Source organism: Vulpes lagopus, chromosome 7, assembly GCF_018345385.1.
Source record: "Vulpes lagopus strain Blue_001 chromosome 7, ASM1834538v1, whole genome shotgun sequence".
Classification (NCBI taxonomy): Eukaryota; Metazoa; Chordata; class Mammalia; order Carnivora; family Canidae; genus Vulpes; species Vulpes lagopus.
The window spans coordinates 129,531,859-129,558,897 of record NC_054830.1 but is presented as its reverse complement, the minus strand read 5'-3'; the positions used below and the strand labels follow the sequence as shown (position 1 = coordinate 129,558,897).

The window sequence follows — 27,039 nt, the reverse complement described above, 5'->3', positions numbered from 1 at the left end:
TAACCGTCTGCTTTCTGCTTGGGTCATGATCTTGGGGTCCTGGGATGGAGCCCCATATTGGGCTCTCTCCATGGCCGGGGAATCTGCTTCTCCGTCTAAATAATTTATTTCATTATTTAAAATAAATAAAATATTTTTTAAAAATTGAAGGAGTACCTAACCAATTCATGAGGTTAATTAGTAAATTAATTTCTGATGACAGATCACCATGTGATTTTTTGGCAAACTACTAAGGTTTCCAAAAAAATGATAACAATGTGAGAACTAAATTTCTTTCTTTCCTTTGTATTAATGTGAATAAGGATTTCTGGGGCTTACATTTATAAAAACCAAAACTAGGAAGAGAATTGAGAACTCTCACTTTATTAACAATATTCACCCATGTTTACATGAACAAATTGAGGAGGGTGAAAAACTCATCCATCTCACTAAGGGAAGCTTTTCTTTTCTTTTCTTTTCTTTTCTTTCTTTATCTTTCAGATTCTATTTGAGAGAGAGAGAGAGAGAGAGACAGACAGACAGACAGACAGACACCCTGTGCATGAAGAGGGGAGAGGGGTAGAGTGGTGGGCACTGAGGGGAGAGGAAAAGGGAAAGAATCCCAAATGGACTCTGAGCTGAGCGTGCAGGGCTCAATCTCATGACTCTGACTGAGATCATGACCTGAGCCGAAACCAGGAGATAGACCCTCAATCAACTGAGCCACACAGGCACCCCTAAGGGAGGCATTTCTAATAAACTTTGCTCTTTTTGCTTAACAATTATTTATAAAAATTTATAATGTAGTTATTGTTTGTTGTGTACTAAATTACTGTAACTCAACTTACTGAAATAAGAAACATATAACAAGGGGATCCTGGGTGGCTCAGCGGTTTAGCGCCTGCTTTTGGCCCAGGGTGTGATCCTGGAGTCCCAGGATCAAGTCCTGTGTTGGGCTCCCCGCATGGAGCCTGCTTCTCCCTGTCTGTATCTCTGCCACCACCCCCATGTCTATCATGAATAAATAAATAAAATCTTAAAAAAAAATAAAATATATAACACAGAATCTTATAAATGCTACATATATTCTTCTTCTGTATAAATCAACCTTTCTTTTTTTTTTTTTAATTTTTATTTATTTATGATAGAGAGAGAGAGAGAGAGAGAGAGAGGCAGAGACACAGGCAGAGGGAGAAGCAGGCTCCATGCACCGGGAGCCTGATGTGGGATTCGATCCCGGGTCTCCAGGATCGCGCCCTGGGCCAAAGGCAGGCGCCAAACTGCTGCGCCACCCAGGGATCCCTAAATCAACCTTTCTTAAAAAAAAAAAAAAAAGTGAAAATATCCATAAAGCTTTATGGGCAAAGTAAACTGAACAGTTTTTAGTTTTAATTCTTATACCTTTCTTTGTTGTCAAGAAGTTGGCTAGGATGATAAAATAAAAAGAACTTTAAAAAAAGCATACAGCCCGGGTGGCTCAGAGGTTCAGCGCTGCTTTCAGCCCAGGGTGTGATCCTGGAGACCCAGGATCAAGTCCCATGTCAGGCTCCCTGCATGGAGCCTGCTTCTCCCTCTGCCTGTGTCTGTGCTTCTCTCTCTCTGTCTCTCATGAATAAATAAATAAATCTTAAAAAAAAAAAAAGCATACATTATGTTAGAATAAAACTATGTGGGGCAAGTGCTAAAGAAATGCAAGTTGCAGGAGGAAAATGAAGGTTTTAAAATTTCTATGAAAGAAAAGCATTCTTCAAATGGCTGATGAAAGCATACTGCTAAGGTATTCAGATTCCACAGGCTACACTTTAAAAAGTGATGTAACCATCTTATTTTTAAATGTTAATATTTATAATTCTCTGAAAGCTACATCCCTTGAAACTACAAATAGCATTTTCTGTCTTTTCAAAATAGTTGATTCACACTGAATATACGTAGCATTTATAAGATGGTTACCTACACTTCTTATTTCATACATTTCACATAATAAATTGAGTTAAAGGTATCAAGTATACAGCTGATCAACACAATGAACGCATTATGATTTCCCATAAGCTTAAAAACTTGGAATGAGGGCAGCCCCACTGGCTCAGCGGTTTAGTGCCGCATTTGGCCCAGGGTGTGATCCTGAAGACCTGCGATCGAGTACCATGTCGGGCTCCCTGCATGGAGCCTGCTTCTCCCTCTGCCTGTGTCTCTGCCTCTCTCTCTCTCTCTCTCTCTTTCTGTCATGAATAAATAAAATCTTAAAAAAAAAAAACATGGAATGAAAAGTTTTGGATGTCAACATAAAAATGTGCTGAGGGTCCAGAATGTTGCAAAATTTTTTAGTCCAAATGTCCAGTATCAAATATATGGACTTTCAGAATATGACTCCTACTTTCTAGCTTCATCTTCTAGCTTTTAGCACTTGAAGCCCCAAATTCAAAGAACTACTCGTTGTCATAATTTTGTGCTTTTGCTTAGTTTCCCAAAGAGATCAAAATCCTCTTAGGTGCCCTGTGATAAGAGCTCAAGTCTCCATGCATATTAGTGCATCTAAAGGCTTGGAAAAGTCCAAATAAAGGAAACTATTTAAATTTGCTTCTCCAACTCTTATAATATTCTGTGAAATAAATGTTCCATGGAACACCTTTTAAGGAAAGCATCTAGCAAAATCTTAAGACCTCGTTTAAAAGTCAAGTTCTAATGCCTTTCGAACTCCACCCAAGGGGCATCCCTTCCCCAGTATTTCTACAGGCTTCGCAGCCCTCAACACAACCGTGCAACAATTAGTTTACCACCTACTCCCTGTGAGTCTGCATGACATAGGTCCAGTACCACCACGATTCCTGGCTCTTAACAGGAGCTTAAAATGGTTGAACAGATGACCAATGGAAAGCTGGAAATGCAGAAAAAGAGTGGACAATTCACAGGTTTGTACTTCAGATGACTAGACTAGGGAAAATACTCAGAAGGAATATAAGACTGGTAGGAAAAAAGGAGAGTCCATTTTGGATATGTGGGAAATAAAAGTGTAAATGTCCAGTAGACAGCTGAAAAAATGGATCCGAATCTTGGAAGAAAGATATGGAGATGGGACGCCTGGGTGGCTCAGTGGTTTAGCGCCTGCCTTCGGCCCAGGGCGTGATCCTGGAGTCCCAGGATCGAGTCCCGCATCGGGTTCCCTGCATGGAGCCTGCCTCTCTCTGTCTGTCTCTCATGAATAAATAAATGAAATCTTAAAAAAAAAAAAAAGATCTGGAGATCTGAAGACCTTATTATTATAGGTGGTAGATGAAACCATGAAACAATGACATGACCCAGGAACATACACAACTGAGTGAAAACGTGGAGGAGAGAGTAACTGGGGAACACTAATATCTAAAAGGCATGCAAAGAAAGCTTCTCAAGTCAAAAAACTTGGAATTCCCCTCGGTTCCCCCTCTTTCCTGTCCCCCTTCCCCGCACTCCATCTGGCCCATTACCTAGCCCTGTCACCTCTGCCTTTGGGAGCTGAGGTGACACCCCTCCCTTCCATTGCCACTGCTACCTCCAGCCCCAGTTCAGACCACCGTGAAAGCCTTAATTGTATGCTTTTTTTTTTTTTTTAGATTTACTCATTTATTTCCAAGACACACAGAGAGGGAGGCAGTGACAAAGGCAGGAGAAGCAGGCTCTCTGCGGGCGGCCTGATGCGGGACTCGATCCCAGACCCCGAACCCAGACCCTGGGATCACGCCCTGGGCCTGGGCAGATACTCAACCGCTGAGCCACCAGGTGTCCCAACTGTATCCACTCTTGTGCACACCAACCTTGAGCATTCTTCACCCAGCACCAGATTGGCCTTTAAAACCCTGCTAACCCTTCCCAGTGCACTTGAGCTGGTCCTTCTTACCTACCTCTCACACTAGCTGCCTACCTGCCATGCGGCTCCAGCTATACTGACCTTCTCTCTGTTCTTCAGGCAAGCTCAGAAGGCTCTTGCCTCAGAGACTTTGTGCTGGTGGTTTTCTCTAACGGGAATACTTTTTCTGAGACTTTCTGCTGACTGATGACCTCCTGTCAACCAGGCCCAAATAAAGACAAGAGTGTCTTATCTAAAGCTGCTACTGTAAGTCAACCAGTATGACATTCCTCTTTTCCTTAGCATTATAATATTATAAAAAATAATTTTTAAAATCACCATCTCTTTCTCCACAAAGGCAGAGTTTTGTCTTGCTCACTGCTATACTCTCCTGGTGCCTAAAACCCCCTTTGATCCACAGTAGGCATTCAAGTACCTGCTGCATGAATTACTAAGGGAAAGCAGGAGACTAAGACAACACCAGAAAGCTGGAAAGAGAATCAGAAGAGAGAAGCTAAAGGAAGAGCCTTGAGAAGGAGGAAGTAAAAAAGAATGATGACTAAGAGGCCACTGAATTTGTCAATTCCATCTTTGGTGCCCTTTCCAGGGGCAAGTTCAGAAGAGTAGAAGCGGTGAAAGGCAGATTACAATGGCCCCATGAGTAAATGGGAAGTTCAAGGGGAAAGGGCAAAGGGAAGGAAAAAGATGGAATACTATTTTGGTGGTGAGAAAAGACAAAAGAAAGGAGAATAATTACCTATGTTCTCAAGCTGAAGGGAAGGACTTGGTGGGAAAGGGGATACTAAAGATAAAAAAGCAAAGAGTGCCAGGACAAGGTCCCAGAGGTTATAGGAAGAAATGGGATCCTAAAGCCACATTAGTCCTCTTTTCTCTAAAACTATTCCATATGATTACAGTACCGTGTCTGTTACACGTTCAGAAATATCTACTCCCTGGAAGTAATTTGTTATTTGCATAATTCTAACATAGTTTGGTCCACAATATCATTATTAAAATGTTGTACATCTGGGATCCCTGGGTGGCGCAGCGGTTTGGCGCCTGCCTTTGGCCCAGGGCGCGATCCTGGAGACCCGGGATCGAATCCCACATCGGGCTCCCGGTGCATGGAGCCTGCTTCTCCCTCTGCCTATGTCTCTGCCTCTCTCTCTCTCTCTCTCTGTGACTATCATAAAAAAAAAAAAAAAAAAATTAAAAAAAAATTAAAATGTTGTACATCTTTCCTAACTCTTAGAAGGTACACACTGGGGTGTCTGCGAGTTGAGAGCCATGAGATATGCGGGTGCTCAGAGGTAGTTCAGAGAACAAAGGTTTTAAAGGGAGAAAGAGATGGATGGATGGATGGGTGTGGACAGGAGAGAAAGAGCATGTGTGCAAATGATAAAGTTAATGGGGCACAATGGTGACACGGGCAGAATCTAAGTGAAGACTGTACAGATGTTCTCTGTACTATTTGTGTAGTTCTTCTCTAAGCTTTAAATTATATACAAATCAAAAAGAGAAAAAGAAAGGAAAAGTTTCCACACCTAAACTAAACAGGGAAGGCAACTTCCATGAATGGTTGGTAGGCAACTGTCAAATATCTCCACAAACTTGCACAACTACTTAAGGAAATGAGCAGCAAAGGTGTAACAATGACGGACAACAGGACGAGGCATAAACCTTTACAGCATTTTACTAAAAATGTTCAAGCTACTGTAGAAGACTATTTTCATTACAGAATAAATGCTTGTATAGTGGTTAGATAATTCTCTATAATCCAGCATTCCTAATAAAAAGAAGTCAATCTTAACTGCCATTAAAAACAATCTGGGGGCAACTTGGGTGGCTCAGTCGGTTGAGTGTCTGACTCTTGATTTCAGTTCAGGTCATGATCCCAGGGTCATGATGTTGAGCCCTGCATTGGGCTCTGCAGTTGACAGTCCGCTTGGGATTCTCTCTCTCCCTATCCCTCTCCCCTTTGCCCCTCCCCCTGCTTGCCCCCCCCCCCATATAAGTAAATCTTAAAACCCCAACAATCTGGTTTTTAATACATATACAGTATAAAGAAAACCTAATAGGGTCATTCTTTGACAACTAGAATAGAAAAAAGTCTGAGGCACTGTTTTGAATCCATCTTCAACAAAATAAGCGGATAGAGGTTAAGACTGCAGTGGTAGGACATCCTAAAAAAGGAGAAAACCTGAAGGTGAACTCTATTGTAAATCTGATCCTTTTTCAGTTTTTTTTTGTTTTTTTTTTTGTTTGTTTTTTTTTTTTCTTTTTCAGTTTTACAAATGGTTTGCTGATGGCTACTCTGGCTATGAAACAGTGGCCTACCAGTATTATAGTACATTTGGGAAAAAAAGAAGTAATAATATTCCCTATGAAAGGTGTATTAAGTAGATCAAGTACATATATAGAACTGTCCAACATAACAACGACTAAGAAGCATCTCCTCTCCATCTCTCTGTGCAAAGCTTTTCTCTCCCTCCAAGCCAAAGTCCTCTCCAGGCAAGGCCATGCTCCCCTGTGAACTGAGTAAAGCTGTTAAAATGGAAATCACTGTTTTCTTAGAGACATTGATCTTTGGTTACTAGGACCTCATCCCAAGACCAAAGAGGTCAGCTAGAATCACTTGTAGACTGAAATGAAAAGGGTCCCCCATCCCAGGAGAGGCAGAAGAGCACTTCCACTCTGATGTTTAAACTCATGAAATCCATGGGTCAAAATTTAATGTGAAAAGACATCAGCATAACATGGCACATCTGATCAGGCTCTAACACCCAAAGGAATGACTGACAAGCCATATAAAACAACTGCTCAGTCCAGATTCAAGTTCTAACACACTCATAATTAATTTCTCTTCAAATAGCATGCCTCATTTCTTTCCAATAAATCAGGACTAAAGATAACATACAGGGTCTAAGCTCTTACTCTCTTTAAAGAAATTGAATCACTACTAATATACCTTCTACAGGATGTTCAAGGTAACTATTTTGAGTATAAAACTAGGATATTTATGAGCTTTCACGGTGTACTTAATTGGAATGACCACCCACTACTCTTAAAGGCTTTCCTTAAAATAAGAGTTAGTAAAGGTGGCTCATGAAATTAAGCCATTTTGCTTTTTCGAGGTTAGTGCACAAGAGAATAGATTACTGAGTAAAGTACTACAAAGTTTAGTATCAGTCTCTCAACAAACATGTGCTGAAGGCCTTAAGATGTGCACAGGACTTGGAGCCCAACTCCTACCTGCCTCCCAGGGCTTCCAGTCTAGTTGGCAAGACATGACCTAAAGTAGTACCACTATGCGCTAAAAATAAATAGCACAGACCATACCTTTTCTTTTTTAAGATTTTATTTATTTGTTCATGAGACACAGAGAGAGACAAAGACATAGGCAAAGGAGAAGCAGGCTCCCTGCGGGGAGCTGGATGCCGGACTCAATCCCAGGATCCCAGGACCACAACCTGAAAGGCAGAAGCTCTCAACCACTGAGCCACCCAGGTGCCATCCAGACCATACGTTGTTTTCTACATGTTTTCACAAAGAAGACTCCGGTCAGAAACTCACTTTAAAGAAGAGGAAGATGAGCTGAAGGATGGCAGGATTCTGAAAGGGGAGAAGGGTCCTGCAGGCAGCAGCCTTTCTGTTTATGAAATATTTTCACATCGGCACTCTTCTGAGTCTTACAAGAACCCCGGAGGATAAGAAGCTAAACAACACCCACAGTTTACAGATGGAAAAAGTGAGGTTCAGAAGGCTGGACTAGTCCATATGATAAGCAGTGAAGTGTCCAGCAGCCCAGTGGAGGAGAGAATAAGGAAAAGAATTCAACCAGAGCATAGGACCTGTGGGGACACAGCATTTAGAGAGGAGAAAAAGACAAGACTTGTACTGCAACAGCCTAGGTGAGAGGCAATAAAGGCACAAATTTAAAAACCACACAGAAACTAGATTAGTAACACTTGTTTTAAACTTTAAATCACCATGAAAACCACTTCCACCAAAAAAATAAAATAAAACCTTATTGTCATTCTTTTACAGGTCGGTTTCTGGGAGGTTAAACCTCTAACCAACGAATTCTCTGACATCAGAAATCTTAAAGAGGCTTATAAATTAAAACGGGCATGGTCAACAATATTGCTGGAATCACAAGTTCACGCATTCCTGATTGCCTAAATAAGCAATACTTTTTTCCAACTCAATAAGCAGCATTATGGCTTTTACAACGACTGCCCCAGATCTGCGGATTTTTCCGTTCAGAACAGTTTAATTTGGACAACTGCGGGTCGACTTACTTCCATATGTAAGCCCTGACTCTTCCAAGGGCAAGGACCTTATAAACATTCGCATAACAAGGAAGCCACTATCAGAGGCAACTCTATGCCCGTCTGGTCCCCCCAAAAGAGCGATCAAAAGTTCGGAATCCAGCGTGGAAGAAGCACCTTTCAGGCACGGTTCACCCCAGCCTCCCAGCCAGGGCCTCACGGTCATGTTCTCCCACAGTAAATGCCACAGTGCCACTTCCCGCTGCTGACAACTGCTCAGTCCCTGCCATGTCAGCCTCCCCCGAGCCGCAGCGGAGGAGCTGAGGGCTCCCGGGAAGCCTCCAGGCGGCCGGGCGGCGGCAGGGGCAGGGGCAGCGGCAGCGGCAGGGGCAGCGGCAGGGGCAGCGCCTCCCGGACAGGGGCTGCTCCCCAGCCCTACTCACCGCGACCGGGCGGCCGTGCTCGGGGCCGTCGGCGGCGTCGAGGCGCGGGGCCGAAGTCGGCACGGCGGGCGCTGGGGCGGCGGCGGCGGGCGCCGGGGCCGGGGCGGCGGCCGGGGCCGGGGCCGGGGCGGGCGTCGGGGCGGGCGGCTGCCGGTGCTTGCCGGCGCGCTTGGCTTTGGCCTGGATGCAGCGCTGGTGCAGAGCGAAAGTGTGCTGGCGCTCGAGCTCCAGGCGCTCGGGCGACACGGCCTCGTAGCGGGCCTCGCAGGTGCTGTGGTGGCGCCGGCACAGCTCGATGCGCCGGCGGAGGCGCTCCATGACCGCGCTGTGCCGCGGCAGCGCGAACTCCGCCATGGGGCAGGTGGGCAGCACCATGGGCCGCGGGCTGCGCTGACCGGGCCCGGGGCGGGCCTGTCGGGGCCGGCTGGCACTGCGGGCTCCGCACCTCGCCGGCGGCCCGGCCGCCTCACGGCCGCGCCATGGCCCCGCACAGTGCGGAGCGGGCTCGCGCGCGGCGGCGGGTCTTCGTCGGGCCCCGCTTGGCCCGACCCAGGCCGGCGCTCGCTGCCCACCTCAGGCTTCGGCCTGTCCCCGCCGCCCCGGCCCCATTGTTTTCCGCGCCGCCGCCGCCGCCATCTTAAAATTGTTTTCAGGGCCCTCGGAAGAGGGCGGGGCCCCGGCGGACGACCCCGACGTCACGGCTGACGGACAGGCACCGCGGCCAATCAGCAGGGAGAGCGGGCCGCCGGAGGGCGGGGGCGAACACGCAAAGAGGCGAGCTGGGGCTCCCGAGCGGAGTTTAAAAGGAACTCTCAAGTGAGGGGCGGAGGGAAGCCCCTGGGCGGGCCTCAGAGCGTGGCTGGGGGCCAAGTATGACCGACAGGAGCCGGTCCTCCACGCCACCCCTCGCCGGCAGGCCCTTCCGGGCCCGTGAAGGGAAGGGGCAGTGCGCGCTGCGTAGCTGCCGGACCGGGACGCTCGCCTGGCACCTCCGCGCTTCACCATTTTCTTCCCCTGCACCCTCTTAAGTTGTTTTCACAAACTCGAAAGGAGCCGTGCTTTTTTCAGTGTCAGCTGTTTTCCGACCGCATTCCTTACATCCGGCCTCATAATTGATCGGAATTGTCCATGAGTGAGCTTTAAGAGGTTTTTCTCTTGCACCATTCTGAATCACTGGGGCTGTCAGTTTCCACTTAATGTAAAAAGCAGCAGCCCCAGCAGACGTGAAGAGGAGGGTGTGAAGAAGAGTTAAGCTCCCTTGGTGGTGGTGGGGGTGAAATGTAAAGGATAGTGCTTCAGCCAAAAAACAGGGAGCCTGGCCTGACATTTAAGGATGGTGACTTAGGTAAAACTTAGTCATTCAACAAAATCCAACCAGAGACTACTACGTTCTAGCGTTATAACCAGCAGGCCTTGGGGGTGGGGGACTTGGGGAAAAACCAGCAATGACTCAGTACCCAAACTAGGTACCTAAGCCTGCGTTGGTCCGAGACTAGAAAGGTCAAGGTCACCCAGGAGGTGTCAGGAGGCTGCACAGGACAGTCACTACCAAAAGCTCAGACATCTGTTACAGTAACTTTTTACCAGGGCCCACCAAAATGTTTTATTTTAAAATCAGAAGGAAAAAAAAAAAAGAGTTCTTACTCAAGTAGTATTTGTTTTTATACAAATGCAGAAAAAAAAGGGGGGGGGGGCGAAGGCAAAAGTGCCTAGAGCTCAGGAAGGCCACATCAATGATTCTTTTTTTCCAGTCTACCAACATGTATTTTACATTAGAATTAAACTATTTTCTAATAGGCGAGATAACAGTAACTAAGAGTACTACACTCCGCTCTCTTCTGGTAAGCAATCCAAAAGCCTAAAAGCACTTAAGTTTTGGCCTAATTTTCAAAAACATCCTTGAAATACGCAAGTAAGCACAGATAAGAGAGTCTGATTCTGAACATTCTCTAATAAAAATTTAAAAGTTCAAAAAAAATTTAAAAGTTCAATGGCTCTCATATGTCTTAAAGAATATTATTTACAAATTACTGCCTCCCCCACCCTGCTTTCTGAGCTGCTATCTCTATTTAACCATAGAAACTACTGACCCCCAATTCAGCAGCAAAAAGAAGGCAAAAATCTACACTGAATTGACTGGATCGAATCCACATGGTGACATTAAGTAATTACTCAACCGTCCGCATTTTCTGCAATAAAACACCTGAATTGAAAATTACCAAAAAAAAAAAAAAAAAAAGAAAATTACCATGAAGAACGTCAGTCAAAAGCAGACACTTAACATAGGGCTTTAATATAATAACATTTGGTGATGTGACAATCTGAGAAAAATGGAGAGTATTTTGTGGATAAGAGGAACTGAGGAACACAATCTGATGGAGTGGGCATTTTACAACACTGTGACAGACACCCAGCACGTCAAACTATAATGTAAGTGCATTTTAAGAGCTAAACACTGCTGGTCATTCATTAATGTATCAGACATTTAATCGGAAGGGCTGCACCTTTGACATGGTGAAAAAGAGAACCAAGGAAAGACTTTTGTTTCTTTCTTTCTTTGGTGACGAACTGCTAAATAATTCTGGAAAGGCAAATGAACACTAATTTATACTCGTCATTCCACAGCTCAACTGAAGAAACTGTTAGATAAGACACGAGATGGAACATCAATGGACAGTGAAGAAGGCAGGTTTCTGGAAATATAATAATCCCACACATTTGCATCAAGGAGAAACCTGCAGACATATTTTTAGGTCTTGCTAAGTAACTGTTTATTTGCACTCAGTACATTTGGGAAAGTCTGCTACATAGCTAAGGTCACTGTGACCACAGAACAACAGATGAAAATAAAGCACTGAACAGCAAGAAAAATTCATCCCACCTTCATAAGAATTTCAGTGAACCAGTAAAAAATTGAAGATAAACAAAATAAACAGATACAGCCTTCATCTTTTATGAATATACTTCCTCCCCCAAATCTCCCCAATATAAACACTTTGGAGTGTTTATATATTCAGTGCAAGAAACAGTATCATCGGTACATCTGAAACGCCTCTGAAGAAAGAATAAAGCTAAAACAATTCTGAATACATTTCAGTGTGGTGTAATAATGATATTACACTATAGTGATGGGGGAGAGGCTCCGATAGCACCCATCTGCATTCCACATGAAAAAAAAAATCTAAGATCACATCTTAAAAGAATTCTACAAGCCACATACCCCCCCAAAATTTTTTTAACAGGACTGCTTTATCATGTAATTTAAGACACAAATGTTACATGAACTGCAAATGAAGACTTAAAAAGTTTAGCAGCTAAAAAAAATTTTTTTTTCAGAATTCATGCTGTTATGCCACTCCTCCCATAAATACTTTAAGCCTGTGTTCAATTACAGATTCTGAATTGGCTCACCTCTGGCTGAGACTTTTCAAGTCTTGACACAGAGCACGAGAAATGGATAAAAATGAAAGACAGTATCCTATCCTGTACTTTGACCCTGGAAAGGTGTGGGTCTGCTTAAAGAAGGAAGAAACATACACTTAATCACAATAAAGCTTAACACTATGCGGAGCTTATAATCATTTTCAGTGACGGACTGCAAGCTGCGCTGTGAAGAAAATGCATAGCAGAGGAGAAAGCTGGGGATCTGGGACAACTGGGAAGGAGACAGTGTCAACACAGTGGAGGAAGTGATGAAAACATCTTGCATCTGCTTGGGAGCTCCCATGCCCTGGAAGCATTCCTCAAACAGCCACCTGCTCCGGAAGGCTGGAGCCCAGACACTCCCAGTTGTGGAAGCATGACTGCCCGAATGCCACATCATACCACCTCCTCAACGGACTGCAGAGCCGTCTGGGAACAGAGCTGCTACCAAGGGCAACAGAACACAAGCACTATATGGTCTAACCAACACCAAGAGGAAAAGTTTCTTCTTTCTGTATGTCTATTTTTAATACAACTGAAACAGAACCTTTTATAATTTGGGCTTCCATCCAGTCCATCTCCTCAGTTTTCTTTGGAGGAACTGGGTGATGGAAGCAAGCAAAACAAGATTATAACCACAAACAACTGCACTTTAAACAATGATTATCAATTTTAAGGGACAGAGAACACTTGAATGTTTCATAATACCAAACTTAAAAATTTGGTTATAGAAACTGCAATTCATCCCCCAAACATTTCTAAAGGTTGGTGTTATTTCTGCATGGACAGGTTAATATATTAAATTAAGCCAAGATTTTAAAGACTGGCAAAGTTCTATCACTCTATTTTAAAAAACAAAGATGTTTAAAAACAAAACAAAACAAAAAATACAAGTTAGTTGCTTCATATTACATTTCACAACTATTAATGTTATATGCCTTCTTTCTACAGAAACAGGGTCCTTTATTTCACAACAGCAATTATTTACTGCTTAGATGTTTAAAATTACACGGGCTAGTGTTCGACTGGAACCTGTTGATGGTGATGTCTGGAGGTTTTCTGAGTTCAACCTAAGGTGTGCCAGGTCCTCTCCCAGGACCGTGCTTGCAGGGGAAGGGGAGGAGGGAGAGGAAATCACAGATTAAGTTCTTAAAATTGTTTCACTCTCTTCGTGGCTTTCTGTTTCTTGGTGATCTGTTCAAAATTTCATCCTCCTGTTGGTTGAAAAAATAAGAAATTCACTATAATTAGCATGCTTTAAACACGTAAAACTTCAACAAGTTTTCAAGATCAGCCAGGCTGAGGGTGAGCCATCTAAGGAAAAAAAAGAGAACAAAAATAATTAGAAGAAAATGCACCAAAAATAATGGTTGTCTTGGAGGTGGTAGGGTTATGTGTGCTCTAATTTAGTCTCTATTGTTTTCTGTAAACATGCACTTTCCTCAATCTAACCCAAAAATGTTTTCTTTAAAAAGGACCAGATGCTCAATCCTGAATAACCTAACCTACTGGCCTGTGGGCACATTAGCCTCGTTTTGAGACTGAGAAAGCTAGGATCTAAGGGGATGGAAGACTATCCCAGCTAAGTCCCACATAACACTCAAGACTACAAGCCCACAGCTCCTCCTACTCAATGTAGCAACTTCTTATTTTGTGAGAAAGACTGAGGAATATAATATTTATGCATGACACTGGCCCCTACCTGAAAGAAGTACATCTAGCTGAAACTCTACATTGTAGCTGAGGCTGAATATAGCCAAATATAAACAACCATTGACCTTTATCAATGCTGGGGCAGCTGTAGAAGCTGGAATGGCAATTGGGTAGGGTTTTCCAGGGAAGAGCAGACCGAAACAAAGTAGTGCTTGGAAAAGGACTTCAAGAAAGGTGTAGATTATTCTCTTTCCCTCACAGTCCTATGGATCTAGAAGTCCAATGAGTTCTCATCCTCTCCTCTCCTATCACTCTGCTCCGAGCCACCATATCTTGCCTGCATTATCACAGCAGCCTCCTAACAAGTCTCGTTGATTCTCCCTGGTCTGCAGAAAACACAGCAGCCAGTGTAATCAGATCCTGTCACTCCTGTGCCCCAAAGCCTGCAATGGCTGCCCATTTCATGAGGAGGAGAAGCCAAGCCCACACCATGGCCTCAGAGACCCCCCCCCCCCCGCTAATCTGGAGCCTTCCTCGACCTCCTTTTCTCCATCCCCTTCTCTACTGGCCAGACTGGTCTTCTAGACTACTACTTCAGACCCCTGTCCTGGCCATTCTCAGTGCCAGGATTATTCCTCTTATGGACATCTCCATGGCAAAGTCCTTTTCTCTCTTCAACAAGGCCCACCATCTCAAACGTTGCAACCCATCTCACCTCCCATACTTCCAGTATCTTTTCCTGTCCTACTTTCATTTTTCAGGACCTATCGCTTCCTAACACACTGATACTCATTTACTACTTCCTTATAACGCCTACTGCTTATTGTCTCTTTCCTCCCCTTGGAATTTACGCTACCCAAAGGAAGGGTATCTTTGTCTTGTTCACTGACAATGTGTGGCACATGATGGGCACTCCATAAATACTAGTTAAATGAATAAATCCATGAGCAACAGGGACAAAAATTTCAGAATACAATGAAATCATTGTTCAAGAAATACTTCTCACCCCACCCCCCCAACCACTAGACCACCAAGGAAGGAAATATATTTTTTCAGGGCACAGCGAGGAGAGAGAGAGAGGGGGGAGACAGACGTGTTGAATAATAACCTGAAGTTACCATCTCCGCAAACATTTGATTGGTTTTTCCCTGAAACCTTCTGCTTATTCCAGAAAACATCTGCAGCACAGAAAAATGCTTCTGAGATTCAAACGTAGTTTAAAATTATCCAAGGATACGTGTACCTGTATTGCTAAGAATTCCACTTTTACAAAATTAATTCTAGCAGGCTTTTTTTTAACTGCCACGGCCAATGAAAATGACCCTAGGAAAATACGCACCTACTTAAATGCACCTTTGCCTGAGCTGCTTGAGCTAGAAAACATTACTTCCCCTTTCTATTACCTCTGCCTTAGGTTTCCTATCGTCCTCCTCTTGACTGGCAGTGCCGCCATCTTCTTCAGCATCACTTTTTTGCTTCTCTTCTGAGACAGAAATCAAAAGTACAACCAACTGAGCAAAACACTGTACTTGTTTTTGATAATCAGACCATCTGCATTAGAACACACCTCTGAGAGTCTAGGGCAATCTTTATTGTAACTTGTTTCTGAGTCTTAAACACCTCAGGGCCATGGCTTAAAACAGATATTCTGGGGTCTACTTCTTACCAAGTTTTTCTTCGCCCTCCTCCTCCTCATCGCCCTTGTCCTTTTCCTCTTCCTTTTCTTCTTCCTCCTCCTTCACATCTGGCTGAGGAGCGTCTGTCTTCTTATACTCCACAGGACTTGACTGTTTCTGGAATATTCCCCCAAAGTGCAAACATTTTGTTCACATTTTTTGATACTACATTGTAATTACGGAATGCCTACAAGCAAAGTTCTGTACAAGGCCATATACTAGCGTAGATAAATAAAAATGTCAAGACAGGATTTCTGCCCCAAAAGCTTTCTCTTTAGTAAGCATATGTGTGTTTCAAAGGCAGAAGAAACAGTCAGAACAAAGGAGTTAGGCAGGAACATGCAGATATAAACAGCCAGGATGACCGAGGCACAGACACACAGAGAGAATAGTGGTGGGGGAGAAGGCTGAAAAAGGAACTTTGGGAATCATGCTACAAAACATACTGAATGCAAGGTGAACATAATCCTCACTTAATAGGAGAGAGCCTAAACAAAATTTTCTTCCCTGGTTTTTGGATTGTATACAACAGAGACTAAATAAGAAAAACAAAAATAAGGCTGGATTATCCCCACATGTATTTTTGTGGGCAGGACAGGGATGCTGAAGGAAGAATGAATAATGAAAAACATCAAAGACCGAATTATAAAGTACCCCTATGACAGGAGGAAAAGCTGGTTTGGGCCCAGATGGCTGGTTTTGTATCTAAGTTGTTGGGTTTTTTTGTTTTGTTTTCCAGAAAGCTGCTACCAAATATTAGGAAGAGTAATATAGCAGGCTTAAATACTACTAGAAACCGAAGAGCTGTAAATCCTACTCCCATCTGGGCACAATAAATGGCCACTGAGAGCAGTGAATAAGGTTTCAGATGTGGCCCAGTCATTACTAAGAAAATCTCTGGCAATAGATTTTAGTTATACTAATATAACAGAAAAACCCATACCTTTCCAGAGCAGCAGAAGAGGATAACAAGAAACACGGGCAGAGCTACGGTCAAAACGTAGACCACCCAGAGCCACGGGCGCTCCTCAGCTGCCTCAATCATCTGCCCCACTACACCTGGCTGAAAAACAGGACAGGACAGACTTCAGGTCTTTGGTTTTGACACCAAATGTAGTCTGCACTATTCCACTGTTCAATTTCCACATGGCACTGCTCAGGCTCCTCCTTTGTCAAAAAGTTCAAGCCAACATATTCATACAACATAAAAAGGAAGTAAGAGAAAAGTCTCTCTTCCCCCTACCCCTACTCTTCTCATCAAGGTGATTTCCCTTTCACAGATCTGAGAACAGGTTTCTTAATTGCCTGCTAGAGGCCCCCTTAACCTCAGGCCAGTGAATGAAGAATTTCTTGATCTCAGTGTCTCCAGCTCTCTGACTCACAGCTCTGATATGTGGCCAATTGTGTGAAAACTGCATGTACTGGTAAACTAAGACTCAACATTTAAGAGTACATTAAAATACCCTAAGTGGCAAATTTTGTTAAATATATTTTAGCATGTTATTTAAAAAACAAAACAAAAACAAAAAAAACCCTACATACAACACTAAATAGGGCAGCTAAATCCACTACATTAGACTAATGAAATAATGTCCAAACACCCAGTATTTTGTCTTTAGCAGGCATCTGGTCATGCATCTTATGCCAATATTCTCAAATAAAGGAAAAGATAAATGCTAGGAAGAGAGCCTGCCACAAAAGGAACAATTTGTCACCCGCAATATCAGTCACAAATGCCTAAGAAGTGAGCACAAACCTCGGCAGCCCCATCAGCTGCTTTCTTCAGACCCCATCCATCATTGGCCCAATCATCAACTACTCTTCGATCCCCGCAAACAATAAAGTTGTCAAAAAAAATGTCTGAGGTCATAGACCACAGTTCCAAACCAATAGCGCTAAAAGGAGTCATTTTGAAAGGTTCCAGATCTTCAAAGAAATCAGGATTTGGTATCTTCCGGGGTTTCCAGATTCCCTGGAGAAAAAAAAAATGTATTTCCAAAAATCATTTCAGTTAATGAACAACACAAATGTATGATCAATCTAAGTAAGAATTAAGATGAATCCTGCATGACCAATGAAAGCACATCCTGACTTTGTAAATGTTACTGAGTACTAGGGAGAAAATGATGAAGATGTTGGACTCCTAACTACTTTCAATTTCTTTTTTTTCTTTTTTTTTTTTATGATAGTCACAGAGAGAGGGAGAGAGAGAGGCAGAGACATAGACAGAGGGAGAAGCAGGCTCCATGCACTGGGAGCCCGACGTGGGATTCGATCCCGGGTCTCCAGGATCGCGCCCTGGGCCAAAGGCAGGCGCTAAACCGCTGCGCCACCCAGGGATCCCCGACTTTCAATTTCTAACCTCAGCAATGACCTTGACCCAAACCCACACCTCACTCTGCTGGGCACATTCCAACAGACTCTTATCAACAAACAGCCTTGAACAAGTACAGACTTGCTCAGTGGCGATTTGCAATGTACATGACCTTCAACCAGCAACTGTACTTCTTGATAACTAGCTAGAGGAATAGTTACCACATATACCCAGACATGCACAAGGGTGATCACTGCAGCAATGACTCTCAAATAAAAAATGGCAATCCACCCAAATGGCTATCCATAGAACAGCTAAAGGGCGGTTTTAATTAAAAGGCAAATTTAATTTATCTTATTGCTTGACTGCACAACCAAAAATACACTTACAAACAGAAAAGCATACAGTAGTGTATGCACAAAGACACAACTGATATTCACATTTTCAAGGGAGACAGGAATGCCTGGGTGGCTCAGTTGGTTGAGCATATGACTCTTGATTTTGGGCTAAGGTTATAATCTCAGGGCCTTTAGATTGAGCCTCATATCAGGCTCCATGCTCAGAGAGGAGTAGGCTTAATTAACACTCTCCCTCTTCCCCTCACGCATACACACTCTTTCTGCTTCTGAAATAAACATTTAAAAGAAAATAAAGGGGGACAAAGTGGAAATTAATGATGACTAATCATTTGACTAGGACAGAAATCAAAGAGACCAGGGTCTGAGTGCTTACATCTGCAGCAAAGTTGCAGCATTCTAACATCACCATCTGTATTCCTAGAGTTTCATCTGCAAGTCACAGTCTTTTTTTACAGAGATATTGAGTGAAGTACTGAGCAGACTTGTGGTTAGGGAGCCCCGTCCTGTCTCCACACTCTAGCCACCCTAACCCACGGGTCGCCAGTTTGGATCCAGAGGCTGCAACACTCCTACCACATGACAGCAGGGTGCTCAAATCCCAAGCTTTCCATTTTTCTTTTCTGTTTTTTTTTTTTTTTTTTAAGATTTTATTTATTCATGAGACACACACACACACACAGAGAAGCAGACACAGGCAGAGGGAGAAGCAGGCTCCATGCAGGGAGCCCAAAGCAGGACTCAATCCAGGGACTCCAGGATCATGCCCTGGGCCGAAGGCAGGCACCAAACCACTGAGCCACCCAGGGATCCCTCTTTTCTGTTTTTGTTTTTTTTTTTTTCTTTTCTGTTTTTAAACGCAAGTTACAAAGCAATTAGGAAAGCTCTTTCCAGTCCCTAGGTTTATTTTTTCAATACTTAACATATAAGCTCTCTCCGGATTCTGAAGTTTTTTTTGTGTGTGTGTGTGTGTGTTTTTTTTTTTTAATAGACTGCACGCCCAGCATGGAGCCCAATGTGGGGCTTGAACTCATGACCCTGACTCTTAAGACCTGAGCTGAGATCAAGAGCTGGAATCTCAACTGACTGAGCCACCTAGGCACCCTTCAAGTTTGTTTTTATTTTTTTTTTTTATAATTTTTTTTAATTTTTATTTATTTATGATAGTCACAGAGAGAGTGAGAGGCAGAGGCACAGGCGGAGGGAGAAGCAGGCTCCATGCACCGGGAGCCTGATGTGGGATTTGATCCCGGGTCTCCAGGATCGCGCCCTGGGCCAAAGGCAGGCGCCAAACCGCTGCGCCACCCAGGGATCCCTCAAGTTTGTTTTTAATTCATTAGTTTGAATACAGGATCAACCATGCAGCCTCACTATAGACAAAACTTCTTTCCAAACAGATCAATGAGGCAACCCAACCATCAAAAGGCACAAACCTGGTAGTTAGGATTGTCAATCATGGGAGGCTTCCATTTGCCCTTATAATTAGGGTTGTCAATCATAGGTCGCTGCCAGACACCACACCCAGGAGCCGACTCACACTTAGGGTTGGCGATTTGAGGAGCCTCCCATTCTCCATCCATATCTTCATCCCTGTGGAGATACAAATTACAAGTGGATTCTGTGATACAGGACTAGGACGGCCATGGCAGGACTCCCCTAAAACCCTGCAGTAATGTTTTCAGTGTCATACTGTGACACTAGAGTATCATCTTGTTCCTGCATTTCCAGTAACAAGGGTTTTTCATGACAGATGCATTAAAGACAAACAGGTAATTAAATGTGTTGAGCTCTACACACTTAAGTTGCACGTGGCTATATTTAATCATTAACTTTTACTACAATAAAAAAGCAGGTTAATTTAAAAGCTCTTACCAATCCTCTGGCTTCTCTGCATCTGGATCAGGTACATATTCGGGTTCATCATCTAACCAGCCATCAGGCTTTGTAGCTTCTTCATCTGGAATCTTAGCAGGGGCATCTTCATCCCTTAAACACAAAAGAAAAAGCTAGTTATGACAACACTGACCAAGAATAACAATGTGATCCCACTTTGTGAATCTGAAACAGGGCAACCTGAAAATATTTAAGTCATGCTTAATCAAAATCTATAATAATTCCTTCTAGAAAATAGAATAGAATAATTCATCCATCTGGTAATGGTCTAACATTTGGAATACATAGCAAGCTCAATTCAATAAGAAAGACAACCCAACTTAAAACACTGGCAAAGGATGTGAACAGACATTTCTCCAAAGATTAAAAAATGGCTAATAAGCACATGAAGTGATGTTTAACACATCGTTAGCTATCAGGGAAATGCAAATCAAAGCCACAATAAGATATCATTTCATAGCCACTAGGATGGCTGTAAGAAAAAAGACTGATAAAAACAAATGTTGGCAAGGATGTGGAGAAACCAGAACTCTTATGATATCACTAGTGGGAACATAAAACAGTATAGCCACTTTGGAAAAGTTTGGCAGTTCCTCAAAAAGTTAAACAGAGTTATCATATGACCCAGCAATTCCACTCCAAGAGCAATAAAAATGTAGAACTACCCAAAAACCTGTAATGAGTATTCATAGCAGCATTATTTATAGCCATTGCCAAAACAGGGAAACAACCTAAATGTCAGTCAACTGAGGAACGGATAAAGTGTGGCAGTACTATGTGCTTAGAAAAAAGAATAAAGTATCGACAACCCATGGAGACAGAAAAATTAGTGATTGCCAAGGCGGAGGGGGAACAGGAAGTAACTGCTTAATGAGTATGGATTTCTTTTTGGGTGATACAATAGTTCTGGAATTAGTGGTGGTGGCTGCACAATACTGTGCATATACTAAACTGCTGAATTGTATCAATTAAGAGGGTGGATTTTAGTATGTGAATTTTAACTCCAACAATTACTCTTAAAATAAAAGTTCATTGAGAAGTACCTAATTTCAAAGTTTTACGCAGTGCCACTTTACTGGTAAGCAAAAACATCTTCTATCCTTCATCAGGATTATGCTTCTTTTTGAACCATGCTTGTTTTAAATTAACTGCATGAGGTCTCAACATTCAGCGGGACACTCCCACCCCCAAAATAAAACAGCCAGTTAAAGAGTATGATACTGAAATAGGCTGAGTCCAGATCTATGTTCACAAATACACAAATAAATTCAACGTTTACACTAGTGCAGCATAAAAGTTCAGGAACACATATTCTTGAGGAAGGAAAAACATCAGCTAGAATTTATTCTTTTCTTCACTTCCTGACAGTTCTGAGAGTCATTGTATAGGAGTTCAAACATGTCCATAAACAAAAGTACAACCCTGACTACTTTCACATTTCATTACTCTCCAATTTGTACCCTACAAGAAAGGCTACACAGTATATTTTCAAGTTCACTCACACATGTCAAGCTCACTCCTCCTCCATTGTTCCTCCTCAACTGGGAATACCAATTCCCATCTTCACTATTTGGTTAACTCCTATCCCATTTCCAAGTCTCAGTTTGACTTGCCCTGCTCCAAGAAACCACCCCTGTATCAGGTACACCTGGTGCTCTGATCATTTACTAATACCTACTATTAAATTACTCACCACACACATGCCTGTCTCACAAATGGTCTGGGAGCCATGTGGGCAGCTGGTATTGTTGTGACTTTGTATTCCAATGCCCAATACAGAAGAGATATGTCTTGAGTATAATTTAAATGGGAAAAATATTATTTTTCATATTGAAAATTAAAATTTCAAGACTTTCAGGGGTGCCTAGATAGCTCAGATCATGATCTCAGGGTCCTGGGATAGAGACCCGTTTAGGTTCTCTGCTCAGTGAAAAGTCTGCTTCTCCCTCCCCCTCCTCTCCTCCCCCCTCCACTACTGCATGCACACATACTCTCTCAAATAAATAAAATCTTAAAAAAAAAAAAAAAATCAAGACTTTTAAATGTGAGTTCATAGAAGCAGGGGAAGGGCCAGGCCAAAAGAGGTTCTGCTACAAACCAACCATGTTACCACAGGCAAACTCTATCATCAATTTCAGCATTTTGTGGCTTATGAAATGGTGTTAGGCAATCCAGATGACCACTATGGCCCCTTTTCAGCTATAGTGGGCTCCATTTTTCCTACCATTTAGACAACATCATAAATTATTTAAACTACGAGATCTTAGCCAACATTCAGTTGTTTAAGCCATATGGAAGATACGAAATGCTGCACAGCAAAGACTCACCAGTCATCTGGTTTGACAGCATCAGGATCTGGTATTTTTGGTCTTTCATCCCAATCCTCAGGCTTCTGGTCTTCTGGGTCCTCAATTTCACGTGAAGGATTTACAGGAGGAGTCATGTCATTTAGTAAATTTCCACTATTCACAATAGATTGGTCCACTAGTATTTCAAAACTATTATCTGGATTCAAGACTGAAAAAAATTAAAAGCAATTTTAATAAATAAGTTAATTCCCCAAGCTCTCTACCACAGCAGATCATATTTCTAATAAAAAACCGGGCAGCCCTGGTGGCTCAGCCTTCCTCTGCCTATGTCTGTTCCTCTCTCCCTCTGTGTATGTGTGTGTGTCTCTCATGAATAAACAAATAAAATCTTTAAAAACAAGAAAATGAAGCACAGAGTAATGACCTCAGGGTGCTAGAATAGGAGCATGGTCTTGGAGCCTTAAGTAAGTTAACTCTCTCTTCCTTATCTGTAAATCATAAGTGCTGGTTCCTCTGGATTTTTTTTTTAAGATTTTATTTACTTATTCATGAGAGAGACAGAAAGAGAGGCAGAGAGAAGCAGGCTCCATGCAGGGAGCCCGACATGGGACTCGATCCCGAGTCTCTAGGACCACAACCTGGGCTGAAGGTGGCACTAAACCACTGAGCCACCCAGGCTACCCTCCTATGGATTTTAAAACAAAAAAAATGATACATAAAATTTAAAGGTCAAGAGACTTCACTTAAAAAAAAAAAAAGAGAGACTTCACTTACGGACATTAAAAATATTAAAACACCAAACGTATATAAACCATTTTTTTTTTTAATTTTTTATTTATTTATGATAGTCACAGAGAGAGAGATTGAGAGAGGCAGAGACACAGGCGGAGGGAGAAGCAGGCTCCATGCACCGGGAGCCTGATGTGGGATTCGATCCCGGGTCTCCAGGATCGCGCCCTGGGCCAAAGGCAAGCGCCAAACCGCTGCGCCACCCAGGGATCCCCCACCAAACGTATATAAATTGAGACTTACTGTAAAGCCTGGATCCCACACCTAAATGTCTCATAGGCAACAGACTAGGTTCCAGCACATCCAGAATACTAGGGAAAGCAAGGAGTGCCTATGCACTGTTTTCAGTGATAATGAAGACCAGCAACATTATCAGTGATATGTACTGTCACAGGGAGATTCTTAGACTTTTGTGAAGACAGCAGATAAAATATAGCGTGTCCAACTTTTTTTGAAAGGTTAATCTGAGAGAAAGCGAGCTCACGTGCGCCTGTGAGCAGGGAGGGGGCAGAGGGGGAAAAACAGAATCCTCAAGCAGACTCCCCGCTGAATGCAGAGCCTAATACAGGGCTCAATTCCACCAACCAAAGATCATGCCCTGAGTCAACATCAAAAGCTCAACCGAAAAAAACAAAACAAAAACAAAAAACAAAAATAAAAACAAAAGCTCAACCGACTCTGCCACCCAGACACCTCTACTACATGCAACTTTAAATAAGAAATTACATACACAGCCAAATACATAATACTTCAGATAATTTTAAATGTCTTTCGTCTTGCTTATTTCTAACTTTTGAATTCTATACGAAGTAGGTATTTTTGTTATAAAGAAAAAAACATTACTGTATTCTTTAGGAAAAGCGGCATGTCTGTATTTGCTCAAACCAGCAGGAAAAGCTTCACTTAAGTGAAGAACACATTCCAGGGGCCCCACAGTGGCTCGGTCAGTGAAGTGGCTGGCTCTTGGTTCCAGCTTGGGTCCTGGTCTCGAGCCCAACGCTCAGTGAAGAGTGTGCTTAAGGATCCCTATCTCATTCTCTCTCTCTCTCTCTCTGCCCTTCCTCCCACTCACATGGTCTCTCACTCTTTCAAAAATAAACAAATCTTTTAAAAATAATAATAGATTAAAATAAAAAACACATTCCAATGTCCAAATGATTAAACTCAACTGTCTAGATATTGGAGTAGCCAAAGTTCAATGGAAACATCATTTGAAAAAAAAAATGTACAAATATTTTTATTGTGTCCTATTATTTAACATGTCATCAATAAGACACAATGGGAGAAAAGGAGGGGAATCAACAAAGCTCTTTAGGCACATAAAAGCTTACTCTTCAAAATCTCAAACCCCACTTCTCAATTCAACCTATGGGAAAAGCAGCTTTTTTTTTTTAGCATTGAGAAATTAAGTTCTTGAGACATCTGGGTGGCTCAGTGGTTGAGCGTCTGCCTTTGGCTAAGGTCATGATCCCAGGATCCAGGGTTGAGTCCTGCATTGGGCTCCTTGCAGGGAGCCTGTTTCTCTGCCTATGTCTCATGAATAAATAAATAAAATCTTGGAAAAAAAAAAAAAAAAAAACCTTAAAAAAAAAAGAGATTAAGTTCTTTTCACCACTAAAATATCAAGTCAACAAGGACTTAAGAATCTCTGTATCTGCAGGCCTGAGTCTTTTCTGGATGTATAAACTTTATTTTATTTTTTTTTTTTTTAAATTTTTTTTTTTTTTTTTTAATTTTTATTTATTTATGATAGTCACACACACAGAGAGAGAGAGAGAGAGGCAGAGACACAGGCAGAGGGAGAAGCAGGCTCCATACACCGGGAGCCCGACGTGGGATTCGATCCCAGGTCTCCAGGATCGCGCCCTGGGCCAAAGGCAGGCGCCAAACCGCTGCGCCACCCAGGGATCCCTCTGGATGTATAAACTTTAAATTAAATAGGTGATAAATGTATGCGCCAGAGTACCCCCAAATTACTATGTTTTCTTACTTAATGTATAAAGATGTGTTTTCTTGTCAGTAAAATAGGTCTTCAGATCTGCATCTGGCCTCTTAGCATGCTTTTCTTCATATACGCCTGTTTTGGGGTTTTTGTGGCGGAAGATGAAGTGCAGTTTATAGTCTTCTCCACATTTATCTGGACCAAACATAATCGTATAAGGGGTCTTGTCGTGGAACTGATCCTTCAGAAACAAGAATGAATTATTTTTAAGCGACTCAATCAAAAGTATTCAAAGGCAAACTCTCAAAGTGTGCTACTTCCTCTAGTAAAGTCCCAAGTAAATTTTGGGGACCTTAAAGAAAAAGTTAATTCATTTATGAGGTTTATACAGATACTAGTGAAAGGAATAACCAGAAATTACCAGGAAACTTTACATGAGAATATATGAAAGTGCTTTAAAAAAAAAAAAAATCAGAGTATGCATGTTATTCAGCATCTTCTTTAGTTACTGCTTCTCGCATAAAACAAAGAAATAAATTTGCCAAAACTAAAAATTACACAGAACAGAAATCAGAGGTAAGACAAAATGGCTTTGAAATTCACATTTTAAATAAAAAGCAAAGAAGTGTCAAAGTCAACGTTCCCAATCCTCTAAATATTTCAACAGCAGAAGAGGTCTTCATTTTCCCAAGTCTTACAAGATTTTCTTTCCTTTTCTCTAACATTCTTAAAAGACGACTGTGGGTGGCCACATAAGGAAACAGGAAGTACCTACCAGGTTGAGTTCGGGGGTTTTGGAAAGCAGTTTCACATAGGCACCACCACATTCTATTCCATTTTGGAAATTAACCTCATACCTGATTTAAAGAGAAAAGCAGAAAACCATAACGCATCTTGAAAAGTCAAATGTCTTTATTTACTTCTCTCTCCCCATCTTGGTCACATGTTTTATCACACAGGTCATACATTTATCCTTAAAAAAAAAATTCCATCTTCTATTGCTTTTGAAGACTTTTTTTTTAAAGTAATTTCTATACCCAACTGGGACTCAACTCACAACCCCAAGATCAAGTCTCATGCTTTGCCAACCCAGCCAGCCAGGCACCCTTCATCTTCTATTGTTTTTCAATGGTTACTCAACCACCCCCCAAACATAAGTAAAATAAAACAAAACCTTATGCAGATTCCCAGGTATACACTCTTTATAAAATCCTGATCATCTGCTATCAGGAGAAAAATTAGCCAATCGTTTCAAAAGACTTTTGGGCAAGAAAAAAATACTAGATTACAGGATGCTTAAATATATCCCGAACCCCACTACTGTAACATATAATTATTCTAATAATTTTTTAAAGTAGAGTAATAATTTCCTGAGATCTAGGATGTTTCTATCAAGCATACGTTTCACTCACTGAACAATGAGAGGCTTGGTATCAAACAGGAAGGGCTTGTTGAGTTTTGCAGAGATGGCATGATGCTTGGCCCGAGACATCAACACAAGCCCTTTATCACCTGGGAGCTTTGTTTCCTTCATTTCATCTACCTCCCACTTTCCTGCAAGACATCAGAAAAAATAATTCCACTCCCTAATTATACCTTTGAATAGCCCTTAAATGGGAACAAGCAAAACTCCAAGTTGTACACATCTATCATACTGGCAAATTTTTAACCTATCCCACTTACCTATGAGAGTAGCCTATTAACCACACACACACATGTGATGAGTTATAAGACCTGTAGCATATTCACTTCATCAATACTGAGAAAGACCTTCCATTTCCAACAGACAGCAGCACCACTATCCTGTGGTGGAAAATAGTCAACATGTCTAATCCTATGAATACACAGCAAAGCTTCCAAGGAAAAATCTTAAATTGTATACATACTCCTTTCAAACCAGCCTTAAGAGATGCTATGGAAACCACATGTGAAGAAGCCTCAGTCTGCTATTCTATGTAAATCAAATGGAATTCTCACCGTCATATTTGGCAATTTCATCATCAGTGTCATCCTTCTTGGCTTTTGATAAAATCCACCTGTAATTAAGACAAATCCCCAAATTAAGATTTAAATGATAGCTGGTCTGTAAAAAGAAAACAATGTAAATACTAACAAAAGCAGGATCTACCCAGCTCTTCTTAGCTTACTTAACCACTCTACTTTCAACTTTT

The 27,039-nt window shown here is 42.2% G+C and overlaps 2 protein-coding genes across 2 annotated transcripts in view; both read right to left on the bottom strand.

The window, feature by feature from the left end:
• Nucleotides 1-10,667, bottom strand: part of MAML1 (mastermind like transcriptional coactivator 1) — a 51,376-nt gene extending 40,709 nt beyond the window's left edge. Inside the window, exon 1 of the mRNA XM_041760622.1 lies at nt 8,514-10,667. Within this exon, the coding sequence (XP_041616556.1) occupies nt 8,514-8,888 (375 nt within the window). The 5' untranslated portion in view covers nt 8,889-10,667. The remainder of the gene's footprint in view (nt 1-8,513) is intronic.
• A 118-nt stretch (nt 10,668-10,785) lies between these two features.
• CANX (calnexin) overlaps nt 10,786-27,039 on the bottom strand; it is a 33,960-nt gene continuing 17,706 nt past the window's right edge. Inside the window, exons 4-15 of the mRNA XM_041760623.1 lie at nt 26,846-26,904; nt 26,281-26,422; nt 25,644-25,725; nt 24,917-25,109; nt 22,156-22,345; nt 19,808-19,921; nt 19,369-19,525; nt 17,022-17,237; nt 16,209-16,328; nt 15,256-15,382; nt 14,993-15,072; nt 10,786-13,150 (exon numbers count right to left, since the gene is read on the bottom strand). Coding sequence (XP_041616557.1) covers nt 13,097-13,150; nt 14,993-15,072; nt 15,256-15,382; nt 16,209-16,328; nt 17,022-17,237; nt 19,369-19,525; nt 19,808-19,921; nt 22,156-22,345; nt 24,917-25,109; nt 25,644-25,725; nt 26,281-26,422; nt 26,846-26,904 — 1,534 coding nt within the window. The 3' untranslated portion in view covers nt 10,786-13,096. The remainder of the gene's footprint in view (nt 13,151-14,992; nt 15,073-15,255; nt 15,383-16,208; nt 16,329-17,021; nt 17,238-19,368; nt 19,526-19,807; nt 19,922-22,155; nt 22,346-24,916; nt 25,110-25,643; nt 25,726-26,280; nt 26,423-26,845; nt 26,905-27,039) is intronic.